Source organism: Heterodontus francisci, chromosome 10 (genome assembly GCF_036365525.1).
Source record: "Heterodontus francisci isolate sHetFra1 chromosome 10, sHetFra1.hap1, whole genome shotgun sequence".
Classification (NCBI taxonomy): domain Eukaryota; kingdom Metazoa; phylum Chordata; class Chondrichthyes; order Heterodontiformes; family Heterodontidae; genus Heterodontus; species Heterodontus francisci.
The window spans coordinates 60,710,971-60,724,362 of NC_090380.1; the positions used below are offsets into that span (position 1 = coordinate 60,710,971).

The following is a 13,392-nucleotide window of genomic DNA, read 5'->3' on the forward strand; positions in this document are numbered from 1 at the left end:
CTTTGTTCAGATTGCTGGCTAATTTGAATTAGTAGGGCAAAGATCAACAGAATTTTCAAGGAGTAGTCTGTCTGTCAGTTGTCCCAATTGTGGACCAGCAAGAAGTATTTGCTGATTTTTTTTGTTTGCTTGAGTGCACTGCCAAAGATCTCTACAGAACTAATGCATACTGTCTGGCTATTTATACAATGTAGATTGGTCAACACCAGACTTCTATTGGCCATACATTCACCTTGACTTGGTGTGAGGATAGTGCCAAGTTCCATAAGCTGTGTCATTACATGCCTAGTGCTCTGCTATCATCTCACAGCAGCAATCTGATGGTATCCCTTACTCTCCTTGCAGACCATCAGTTTATTGCTTTGTGCCTCAGCTAATTTCATATCCACCTAACTTTGGTATATCTATTCTATAACGGGATTAGATATACTGGGACAAGCTCAAAGGATTTGGGCTGAATATGTGATTTGGTGGGGGGATTTGCCTTCACACTGAACAACTTCATAGGAACACCATAAAAAATGCACTTGTAATCATCTGAAATGGGAGGGAACTTTATCTGTCACAGTAACATTATTTCATTTACAGAATGAATACCATGTGCAAAATATATAAAAGCAAATAAACATGTTAGTTTCTAGCTTGACATTTTTTAAAACCAATCAGTATGACAGTAGTACTTTAATGAGTAATAATTATAAATTCTGTGTGGGGTAAATGCTTAAGGTGAAGGAATCCTCTTTGTATTTGAGTCTAATTCAACTGCCGATGAACAATTTTCATTATCATTGCAGGATTTCAAAAGCCTTTGTCAAAAATTTGAAATGAAACCTAGCGTACTGTATATTACTAAGAGGAAAATGTGTTTGGCAGATATAATGTAGACATTGAATCTGTCTAAATGTTGTTAATATGCCATGATGAGATTACTGCTTTGAAACTTGAGGTCAGACATCCACTGTTACATATATTCTACTAGACACCATCGATAGCTAGTGTTGCAGTGCATAAGTAAATCCACAACAGGAGTTCAGTTTCTGTGCAGTAGCAAGGCAATGCAATAGATTTGAAATAGGTAGGAAATTATGGGCCAGATTTTGCTCTCAAAATAACAATGAGGCTAATGACGCTCACTGTTACTTATACACAAATAGTACAGTAACTTCAGTTGGGGGCAGATTCACAGTTAGATGCACATCATGAAAAGTTGTGATCTGAGTTACCCCGCTCCTCCATCAGCTTCCTGAAAACAACATTTTGCTGTCTGGCTAATCATTGAAATGGATTGAATGACATGAAGTTGCTGTATTTGAGTGCGAGATGCAAACTAAATGGGCCACAGAAAGTTAAGTCTTGTCACTTCAAGTCTAAGTACCCTTTTTACAATGTGATAAGTGTTGTTTATTGCTAATCAACCTATCTGGCAATGAAAATTAACTATTTACAAGCCTTTTATTTTCTTCATTCGTTCATGGGATGTGGGCATCGCTGGCAAGGTCTACATTTATTGCTTTTTCCTCATTGACTTTGAGAAGGTGGTGGTGAGCCACCTTCTTGAATCGCTGCAGTCCATGTGGTGTAGGTATACCCATAGTGTTGTTAGGGAGGAATTTCCAGAATTTCAACCAGGTGAAAATTAAGGAATGGTGATTATAGTTCCAAGCCAGGATAGTGTGTGACTTGGAGTGGTACTTGCAGCTTTAGGTGTTCTCGTGTGCCTGCTGCCCTTGTCCTTCTAGGAGTTAAGATAAAGGGTTTTGGAGGTGCTATTGAAGACAGGTTTTCAGATTCTTCAGGTTTTTAAATGTTGGGGATTTTAAAATTGTAAAATTTTAAATTAAATGTCTCTTACCTCTCTTAATACGATCTTTTTTTAATTTTTCTTTCTGTACCTGATTTGATATTGAATTTACCCACTCTAATTTACACTTCCTTCTCCATTCTTGCACTTTTATTTCACCACCCTTCAGTCTGATTGGTTAAGGATATAGAGTTGTTTGCCCTGTTCACTCAGATCTCAGATGCCTGGTTTCCCTTATTCTGATATCAGCTCACACTTTCTGCAACTGGCCATGCAAAAAAATTTAAAAACCCAATCGTCCAAGGGCATGTCTGACTAACGACACGTGTCATGATAGTTGTTGTATTGTATAATTCAAGAAAGAACATACAGAAATTCATAATTATATAACTGTAAACAAAAACATTGTTTTGACTTCTTGTTCAGTAATTTTATGATGCGTTGTTGAAAATTTTGGAGTAAGCAGCCCAGTTTACTTTTTTAGGGGGATGGTGGGATTGTGGTCTGGAACTGAGAACACCTGGTTGCAACTGCAGCAGTTCAAGAAGCCCCCACCACCCCTTATTTTGAAACTGTTCGAGACTAACTAGTTCAGACTAACGAGAACTACTAGTTCCAGACTCCCCAGCCAGGGGAAACTCCCAGCATCTCCCCTGTCAAGCCCTTTAAGAATTTTATAAGTTTTGATGAGATTACTTCATTTTTCTAAACTCTAGGCAATGTAGACCTAGTCTATTCAATCTCATCTCGTAGGACAGTCCCCTTACCTCAGGAATCAGTCTAGTAGCCTTCGTTGCACTCCCTTCAAGGCGAGTATATCCTGCCTTTATGAAGGAGAGAAAAACTGTCCACAGTTCTCCATGTCCTGGTCTCACCAAGGCCCTATATAATTGTGGTAAGACTTCTTTACTCGCACTCTAATCCTTGTTTAATAAAGGGTAACATACAATTTGCTTGTCTAATTTCTTGCTGTTCCTGCATGTTTAACTTTGTGATTTGTGTACAAGGGCGCCCAGGTCCCTCTGACTACTGACATTTCTCAGTCTCTCACCATTTAACAAATATTCTGCTTTTTTATTTTTCCTACTAAAGTGAATAACTTCACGTTTTTCCACATAATATTCCATCTGTCATTTTCCTGTCACTCACCTAACCTGTTTATATTTGTAGCCTCTTTGCATCCTCCTCACCGCCTACATTCCCACCTAACATTGTATCGTCAGCAAACTTGGATGCATTACACTTGGTTCCCTCATCTAAGTCATTGATATAGATTGTAAATAGCTGAGACCCAAACACTGATCCTTGAGGTACCCCACTAAAATGACCTGTTTACTCCTACTCTCTGTTTTCTGTCCATTAACCAATCCTCAATCCCAGCAGATATATTTCCACCAATTCCATAAACCCTAATTTTTGTGTAATAACTACTTGTGTGGACTTTATTGAATGTTTTTTGAAAATCCAAGTGTGCTACATCCACTGTTTTCCCCCTTATCTACCCTGCTAGGTACATAGGAATACAAGAAATAGGAGCAGGAATAGGCCAATCGGCCCTTCGAGCCTGCTCCGCCATTCAACTAGATCATGGCTGATCTTCTGCCTCAGTGCCATTTCTCGCACTATCCCCATATCCCTTGATATCTTTAATATCTGGAAATCTATTGATCTCTGTCTGGAACATGCTCAATGATTGAGCCTCCACAGCCCTGGGGTAGAGAATTACGCAGATTCACCACCACCCTTTGTGAAGAAATTCCTCCCCATCTCAGTCCTAAATGGCTTACCTCTTATTCTGAGACTGTGTCCCCTGGTTGTAGACTGTGCTCCCACCCTCCCTCAACCCCCACCCCTGCGCCCAGCAAGAAGGAAAACATCCTTCCTGCAGCTACCCTGTTGAGCCCTATAAGCCTTACAACCTCAAACAACTCTTAACAGATTTGTCAGGCATGATTTCCCTTTAATTAATCAGTGTTGACTCTGCCTAATCATATGATTTTTAAGTGTCCTGTTATCATGTCCCTAATAATAGATTTTGGTATATGTTAAGATGTCAAGCTAAGTGGCCTATAGTTTCCTGTTTTCCCTTGCATCAATTCTTGAATAATGGGGTTATGTTTGTTCCCTTTCAATCCTTGGGGACTGTTCTAGAATCTAGGGAATTCTGAAAGATCAAAACCATTGCATCCACTATCTCTGTAGCTGTCTCTTATAGATGGATGCAGGCCATTAAGTTCAGGAAATTTGTCTGCTTTTAGTCCCATTAATTTCTCCAGTATCATTTCTTTACTAATACTAATTTATTTAAGTTCCTCATTCTTGTTAGACCCTTGGTACCCACTTTTTCTGGAATTGTTTTGTGTCTTCTACCATGGAGACAGATATAAAGTATTTGTTTAATCTTTCTGCAATTCTCCATTACAATTTCTCCTGTCTCTACCTCTAAGGGACCCACGTTTATTTTCACTAATACCTTCCTTTTTACGTACCTATAAAAGCTTTTAGAAGCTGTATTTATGCCTTTTTCTCATTTGCTCTCATAATCCCTTTTTCTTTATCAATTTCTTGGTCATCCTATGCTGAATTCCCATATCCTCCCAGAACTCGGTGTCATGCAGGGCCCAAACTGCCAAGAATGAGGCATATTAATTTTGCCACATTGACATTGATTTTAAACTGTTACTGGAGTAAAGAAAGAACTTGCTTTTTAAAAAATACCATCCAGACCCTTGACTGGAAAGATATTTGCATATTTACAGACTGTGCTTAAAAGGGATAAAAGACCATTCCCTGACGCATTCAATCCAGAATGGACTTTTGATTACCAGACGTTGAAGGTGGAGGAGCTAGCATTCCAGTTTGACTGCTAAGATGACCGAATACACAAACGGACGTGGTCACACCTGCTAGTCACATGACTAACCTGCTGGGTCACCTGAGTTTTTTTGAATTTGAACTGGCAGAAAGCTGGACTGAAAAGACCTCTTGGCTGGTTCGCCACAGCCTCTCCTGTCTGCTCCCATTGCTTTCTCACAGAACTCCAAGACCCATTGAAAACACATGAACCCCAAAAGAGAAAAGTCTCCTATAGTGAACGAGGCTTAAGAAGAATACTGCGCCCCAGCGAGAAGCAAGATCCACCTACAAACAAGGACTCCACAGTGAGCTCGAAGCACAGTAACAAACCCCTTTCAAAAATTGCCTCAAACCTTTTCACTTTATTTTTCCTCTCTTTTTCTGTCCCTATTTGCATGTGTGCATCGCATGTGCATGCTAGTGTGGGCGTGTCATGTATCTGTAGGCGTTAACCGAATTAAAGTTTAATAAATTTTCACTTTTCTTTAAACCTGAGAAAGCCAGTTTGTGCTCTTTTCTTGCCTTATAATTAGAAAGCAGTGAACAAGGATTCATCAAGGGGGAGCTTAAAACACGGTGTGTTATAAAAGTAAAACCCTATTACAGTAAGACCAAGTGAAGGCTGAAAGGGACCACTGGTTCACCTTTCTCACCTGGTTATAACATCAGGCTTACCCTTTCTGGCAACATTTATAAGCCTCTTCCTTTGATCTAATACTGCCTTCAACTCCTCTTGTTATTCACCGTTGGCCCACTTTTTTCCTGTGGGGTTTTTATTCCTTAAGGGAGCGTATACTTGTTGCAAATTATGAATTAGTTATTTAAATTTTTGCCATTGCTTTTCTCGTGTCATCTTTTTAAAATCTAGTTTCCCAATCTACCTTAGCCAACATGCCCTTCATACCTATGCAGTTTGCCTTGTTCAGATTTAAGACCCTTGTTTCAGACATTACTAAATCACACTCAAACTCTGTAAAATTTTATTGTATCCTGATCACTCTTCCCGAGAGGCTCCTTTACTACAAAAATATTAATTAACCTTTCTCATTGCTCAATATCAGATACCAGATCTAAAATGGCCGAGTTAGTTCCTCAAAATACTAATCTACAAAACTATGTTGCATACGTTCCATGAACTTCTCTTCCACACTAGTATTACAACTTTAGTTTTCCCAGTCTATATGAAGATTAATGTCCCCCATAATTACTGTATTACTCTTGTTACATGCACCTCTAATTTCCCACTTTATACTCTGCCTGACATTACAACTACTTTTAGGAGGAGGAAGAAGCCCTTCCGGCTAATTTAGTTTATCCATCCGGGGTGAAAAATTAATTTCCCCTCCCGCATTCCATCATATTCTACCTTGATGAGTCTAATATTTTCACGCCCACTACCTGACCCAGATGACCACTAAAAAGTTGATTACTTTCTGCATAACTTTATTTCTGACCCAAATTTGAAATTGTACTTTCACCAGTTTTAGCTGATCCCTTGTTCTAAAGTCTTGGCTTTCTTAAAGTAATGCTTTTAATTTGCTTTGATTGTGCCATTTACATTCTGTACTTCTGTCTGGTCCCCTCCCAATAACCCCCTTTCACAGCCGATGAGCCTAGTTTCCTTGGTCTTTCCTCATAATTCAGTTTTTTGATGTCAGGGACCAGACTTGAATATTCCTGTAATATCTCAATGCCTTGTAAATTTCCCTTCAGTCTTGATCAAAACTGAACACAACACTGATGGTATGGTCTGAGCAAAATGCTGTACAGTTTTAACATGACATCCTCTAATTTGTACTCCACTGATCAAACAATATAGTTCAGCATTGTGGCTGTTTTATTGTGATTTGACAGGTTAAATGTAGAGGCTAGTATCTTTTGCCCAGATTCCTTTCAACTTCATCTTTAGCTATTTTAGCATGCATAGTACATGCATGAATGCCCTGTTTTCTTCAAACACTTAATGCTTTGCATTGGTATGCATTAAATTTAATTTACCTTCATTTTGCTAGTTACTGATTTTTTTTTTTAATCCAACTGTTTTGGTTGCTTCCTCCTGATTTGAACATTCAATCAGTTTATTGTCTAAATTTACTCAGTTTAGTCCATTATGCATAGATAACAGTCTAGGACTATAATTTAGTAAAATAGCGAGTACATATCACTAAAAGAAATGAGAAAACTGCCTAATGTGCTTGTTAGTAAATTAATGTACAATACTGTAGGCATATTTTGATATTGAAAATACAGTAATAGAAAATATATTTAATTTCTAATAAGTACTTAAAAAGTCATTAAAAAAAAAAAATAACCTTTTCCATGACACAAAACATTGCACTGTGGTAAAATAACGATTAGAATTAAATTTGTAGAGATCGTTATATTTTAGGTGTATGCAGAGTTGCAGAGGTAATAACACTTGCTCTCTTGTTCTATCAGTCAGTAATGAATAGACCAGCATTTTAGGCTAAAAGCCTTGTAAGTTAATACTTCATTTCCACTATCTTAATATACTATCTCTGTGTAGGGAATTTCAAGATAGAAGAGATGAGTGACAGCTCGCATGGCAAAATGGAAATAGTGGCCACTTGGGTAGGTACCAGAGAGTGCTCTGCACCAATGGAACCATACCGCAATGAGGGGAGAGGAAACCTTGAAGAGGTTTTGTTTTTATGTAGTTTCATAGCAGATTTTCAGGAAATCAAAAGTGACTTGGTTTTTATATCCAAAATGAAATTAAATTGTACTTCATTGGAAGATCATAAAGTACAAATGGAATGATATTCTATTTGGTATCTTAAAATTTCCTCAAAGATTACATCCAGCTGAAATGCTGTGGAATGTTTTTTATTTTGACTGCACTTTAAAGTTCTTTCTCCTGATCTTTCTTTACTTGGCTAAACATTGGACTGGATCTTGCTTGAAAAATAACAGCACATGGCATTATTAGTTTGCAGATCGTCCAGCAAGTTTAGGGGATTAAGTAATACGGCGTGTGTTCAGAATTTCCAGAACTTGCTGGTTAATTTGCTTTGCACATTAACCATTAGCCTCCCTGTTGTTTTTAAGAAATTGATGGATTTGCACATTAATTGCCCATTAAACTCAGTGCAGAAAGCTAGGACTTTAACTTAACAGCAGAAGTACCTTTTTGACAATGTGATAATTGTTAATAAATACCAATTAACCTTTCTGGTCCAGAAAGGGAATAATTTAAACTGGTCAATCTGATTCCTATATGTACGCAATTGTTGTCAGATGTTAAAAATTTCTTTTTTTTCTTGTCTTTTTTGCACTCTCAATCCAATCTTTCTTTCCCTCTTTATTTATCTTTCTGTATTCAACTCGAATTCACTCTCCTCTGTTCTCCTGTTGCTTTCTTAATCCCTAAATCTCACTGGTTAAGGGGAAATACTGTTGTTTCCGCCATTCACTGAAGTTGCAGATGCCCTGTTGCCCTCGTTATCAGCTTGCATTTCCAGCAAGTTACAGCACAAAATATTTTTTGAGTTGAAGAGTGCAGAAAAAAGGCTAACTACCAGTCTGCCGTGGGATACCCAACTCCAGCAAGGTCTGGCCCAATATGTTGAAACTTAAACCCTTGGCCTTATGTAGTGAGTAACTTTTTACGCTGTCTGGTACCATATATTTAAATTAAGAAATGAAAGAGTAGAAAAGCCCTGAGAAACTTTATTTCTGTATTCAGTAATTCCCTGACTAACTTTCTTAGATAACTTCAGTTTGCCAAGTAGATGATGTGGTTTTGCACTCTCTCTTTCATGTATATGATGTGTACACCTACAATATAATGTGGTCAGTATAGAGCAAAATATTAAAAACTAAATGTTCACTATTGCAGGTTTCAGAGTTACCTGAACTAAGAATTAGGACTTTCGCTGACAAATAGACAAACAAAAATAGGTCAGGTTAACAGTGACTTTTTTTAGGCCTCTCTCAAAATAACAGATTGAGCTTTGTAATTCCTCAAACTTGCCTGTCTCAGTTGGACAGATTACTAACTATTCATGTTTGATCAGTATTTTTGTTCTGTTATTAATTTGCCTTTATTATCTGGTTGCTAGCTAGCATGTAGATATACCATTTTTCCTTCCCTCCTAAATTTGCAAAAATGCACACTCTAAGTTTATTTGTTTCTTGGAGCAATTGTTTTTGCACTCCAGCCCACAGCATTCTGTAACCAGATGTGTTTGTCGGTGAATCTTAATTTCATAGTGATAAATCTCTGGCAGTTATTACAGGAAAGGACACTGTCCTGTGTATAATATCTAGTTGTACAATATTATATGCAACAAGGGAAACACCAACAACACAACTTTCTGCATAGATTTTTCTTTGTGTATTTTACTGCTAGTTTGATTTCGTCCCTGCCCTTTTCTGTGTATTCTTTTGTATTGAGCACTGCCCTTTCAATGTTGTTCAGAAAGTCCCCTTGCTCCTGCACCAAAAGTGAAATCTGCACAAAGAGATCTTGCAGCTCTTTGATTTGATTCTGAAGGCTGATAAGTTCCTTGTGGCGATTCTCAATTTCAGACAGATGTCCTTTAGTGATTTTGACGTCACTGAGGAAGTTCTCGTTGAAAACGTACCATTTGTTATGTTCCACCATGTTGTTCAGCTCTTCTTCTGATACTACTTTTCCAACAACTTCAAGCTGACACTGAATGAATTTCTTGCAGTTTTCTTGCTTTTTATTTAGAACAGTGTTAAATTCTGACATGGCTACTTGATATTGCTTAAACAGCATTGAATATTGTGTCCGCTTCATTCTTGAAATAATTGCATCCACTCCAGCCTCTGCCTCTGACTGTTGTGTGTCCTTTGATAAGGTATCTAAGTGTTTGTGGATGGACTCAGCTCGGACTTTGAGGTCTTTAATTAGGTTGGAACTGTCCTTTTTAATAATGCTGAACCGACGTGTGGAGGGCATGATGGTGCCTTGTTGACTCAGTTTCTTTATATCATTGTTTAGTTCATTGATTTCATCTTGAATTCGCTGTGCACCCAATAAGACATTTTCCGTGACTGGTTCTTTTTCAAAAATGATGGCCTGCTGTTTAAAGTCTGCACACTCTTCTGTTTGCTTGTTCTCTTCACCTTCATTGTTTGTCTTAAGTTCTATCTCTTTTGCCCGTTGTCTAAGTTCTTGAAGCCGATCCCTCATTTTGGCTACTTGTGATCTGTTGTAGTAGGTTTATCTTCCATTAGCACCGTTACTTCCATTGCAGATTCCTGGATTTTGCATCCTTGCAGGCATTTTTTAATCTCTGTAAAAAGGAGGAATTTTTGGAAGTTAAAATACAAATCTTTTTTTTACATCTTTCTTGCACTTATTTCTGAAGGAAAGCAATGGTGTTTTATTATGTTTTTCTGTTTAACATTGCAGGGCCTCTCTTTTGAGATTTGGGCTAATGTGCACTGTTGGGTCCTAGTAGAGGAAGTTTTATTCTGCAGGTGCCTGTGTTATACTTGATTAAGAATGTTATTTCCTTGACTTGAAGAAAAAAAACAAAAATTGGTGAGGGGGAGAAAGACAAATGAAAATAGCTATTAATGGCACTCTAGAACAAGTTCCTTCAGTGAGTCTTAACATGGCTTATCCACAAAAGTCCAGCTAGTTTGTCAAATTCGGTCAGGAAAGGGGAATGCAAGGTCAAATGTATCGGGTAAAGGTGAAGAAGGCACCTTAAGTATTGGGTGGCTCACAAGCATTAGTTCCACCAAGGGAATAGAGCTAATTTGTTGGTCAATAGATGGCCAGGACGCTAAAGCTACAAATACCTACATTTATCCTCAGTGAAAAAGAAGTAATGGCAAGAAACCTGCAACTGCTGGTAGGTGGATTTTAGCCTGTGAAGTTTGCAAATTGGATGGTTGGTTGATTTCATGAATTATTAATATATTTTTCTAAGGCTCAGTAACTGACATCAACATGGATCTTTTTTTTTTACCCAGTTGCAATCCAATCAGCTGGTATCATAATGTAAATAGAGTTTTTCTCTAATACCTGTAGAGCCAGGCCTTGCCTTTAGAATAGGGTTATTGCTTCTGTTTTGCCCAATTTATCAACAACATTTTTTCTTGTTTTTATTCTTTAATGGTATGTGAGTTTCGCTGACTAGGCCAGGATTTGTTGCCCATCCCTTATTGCCCTTGAGGTGGTGGTGGTGAGCTGCCTTCATGTGGTGTAGGTATGCCCACAATTCCAGTTTTTTGACCCAGCAACAGTGAATCAACGGTGATACAGATCCAAGTTGGGATGATGTGTGACTTAGAGGGGAATTTGCAGGTGGTGGTGTTCCCATGCGCCTGCAGTCCTTGTCTTTCTAGGTGATAGAGGTCGTGGGTTTGGAAGGTGTTGTCAAAGGAGGCTTAGCGAGTTGCTGCAGTACATCTTTTAAATGGTACACACTGTTGTCACTATGCATTGGTGGTGGAGGGAGTGAATGTTGAAGATGGTGGATGGGGTGCCATTCAGGCGGGCTGCTTTGTCCTGGATGGTGTCGAGCTTCTTGAGTGTTGTTGGAGCTGCACCCATCCAGGCAAGTGGAGAATATTCCTTCACACTCCTGACTTGTGCCTTGTAGATGGTGGACAGGCTTTGAGGAGCCAAGTGAGTTATTCGCCAGCCTCTGACCTGCTTTTATAACCACAATATTTATATGGCTTGTCCAATTAAGTTTCTGCTCAATGGTAACCCCCAACATGTTGATGGTGGGGGATTCAGCAATGGTATAATGTTGACTGTCAAGGGGCGATGGTTAGATTCTCTCTTATTGGAGATTGTCATTGCCTGGCACTTGTGTGGTGTGAATGTTACTTGCCATTTATCAGCCCAAGCCTGAATGTTGTCCAGGTTTTGCTGCATGTGGGCACAGACTGCTTCAGTATCCATCTAAGGAGTTGCGAATGGTGTTGAACATTGTGCAATCGTTAGCAAAGATCACCACTTCTGAGCTAATGATGGAGGGAAGGTCATTGATGAAGCAGCTGAAGATGATTGGGCCTAGGACACTAACCTGAGGAACTCTTGCAGTGATGTCCTGGAGCTCAGATGATTGACCTCCAACAACCACAACCATCTTCCTTTGCGCTAGGTGTGACTACAACCAGTAGAGAGTTTTCCCCTGATTTCCATTAGCTCCAGTTTTGCTAGGGCTCCTTGATGCCATGCTCAGTCAAATGCTGTGTTGATGTCAAGGGCAGTCACTCTCCCCTCGCCTCTTTAATTCAGCTCTTTTGTCCATGTTTGGACCATGACGGTAATGAAGTCTGGGGTTGAGTGGCCCTAGCGGAACCCAAACTGAGCATCACTGAGCAGGTTATTGCTAAGCAAGTGCTGCTTGATAGCGCTGTTGACGACACGTTCCATCACTTTACTGGTGATTGAGAATAGACTGACTGGGCGGTAATTGGCCGGATTGGACTTGTCCTGCTTTTAGTGTACAGGACATACCTGGTCAATTTCATTGCCGGGTAGATGCTAGTATTGTAGCTGTACTGGAACAGCTTGGCTAGGAGCAGGTTCTGGAGCACAGCTCTTCAGTACTATTGCCAGAATGTTATCAGGGCCCATAGCCTTTGCAGTATGCAGTGCCTTCAGTTGTTTCTTGATATTACGTGGAATGAATCAGATTGGCTGAAGACGAGCATCTGTGATGCTGGGGTCTTCAGGAGTAGGCCAAGGTGGATCATCCACTCGGCACTTCTGGCTGAAGATTGTTGCAAATGCTTCAGCCTTATTTTTCGCACTGATGTACTGGGCTCCCCTATCATTGAGGATGGGGATATTTGTGGAGCCACCTCCTCCAGTTAATTGTTTAATTGTTTAACACTCTCCTGACTGTGTACCACTGTGCCATCACCTCTGCTGGGTCTGTGCTGCTGGTGGGACAGGACATACCCGGGGATAGTGATGGCGGTGTCTGGGACATTGTAAGGTATGATTCGATGAGTATGTCTAAGTCAGGCTGTTGCTTGACTAGTCTGTTGGACAACTTTGGCACAAGCCCCCAGATGTTAGTAAGGAGGACTTTGCAGGGTCGACAGGGCTGGGTTTGCCGTTGTCGTTTCCGGTGCCAAGGTCGATGCCGGGTGGTCCATCCGGTTTCATTCCTTTTTGACTTTGTTGCGGTTAAATTCAACTGAGTGGCTTGCTAGGCCATTTCAGAGGGCAGTTAAGAGTCAACCACATTGCTGTGGGTCTGGAGTCACATGTAGGCCAAACCAGGTAAGGATAGCAGATTTCCTTCTCTAAAGGGCATTCGTGAATCAGATGGGTTTTTACAACAATCGACAATGTATTTCTTAAATGGTAAGAGATCAGAAAGTGTAGATGTTCAAAGGGGCCTGGGTGTTCTTGTCAATAAGTCACTGAAAGCTGGCATGCATGTAGGTGCAGCAAGCAATTAAGAAGGCTAATGGTATTTTAGCCTTTATCGCAAGAGGATTTGAGTGCAGGAGTAGTGAAGTCTTGTTGCAATTGTACAGAATCTTGGTCAGATCACACCTGGAGTACTATGTGCAGATTTGGTCCCCTTACCTTAGGAAGGATATTATTGCCATAGAGGGAATGCAATAGAGGTTCACCAGACTTGTTCCCGGGATGGTGGGACTGTCCTATGAAGAGAGATTAGGGTAACTGGGCCTGTATTCTCTCGAGTTTCGAACAATGAGAGGTGATCTCATTGAAACCTACAAAATACTTAAAGGGATAG

The 13,392-nt window shown here is 39.7% G+C and overlaps 2 protein-coding genes across 4 annotated transcripts in view; one reads left to right on the forward strand and one right to left on the reverse strand.

Annotated features, from left to right (window-relative positions):
- arl13b (ADP-ribosylation factor-like 13b) overlaps nt 1–13,392 on the forward strand; it is a 122,825-nt gene that overhangs the window by 46,513 nt on the left and 62,920 nt on the right. The gene's annotated exons all lie outside the window — the stretch shown is intronic.
- Nucleotides 3,699–13,392, reverse strand: part of LOC137374464 (syntaxin-19-like) — a 76,045-nt gene continuing 66,351 nt past the window's right edge. For both annotated transcript variants that reach the window (XM_068040606.1, XM_068040605.1), the window contains exon 2: nt 3,699–9,942. In XM_068040606.1, coding sequence (XP_067896707.1) covers nt 8,958–9,839 — 882 coding nt within the window. In that variant the 5' untranslated portion in view covers nt 9,840–9,942 and the 3' untranslated portion in view covers nt 3,699–8,957. The remainder of the gene's footprint in view (nt 9,943–13,392) is intronic.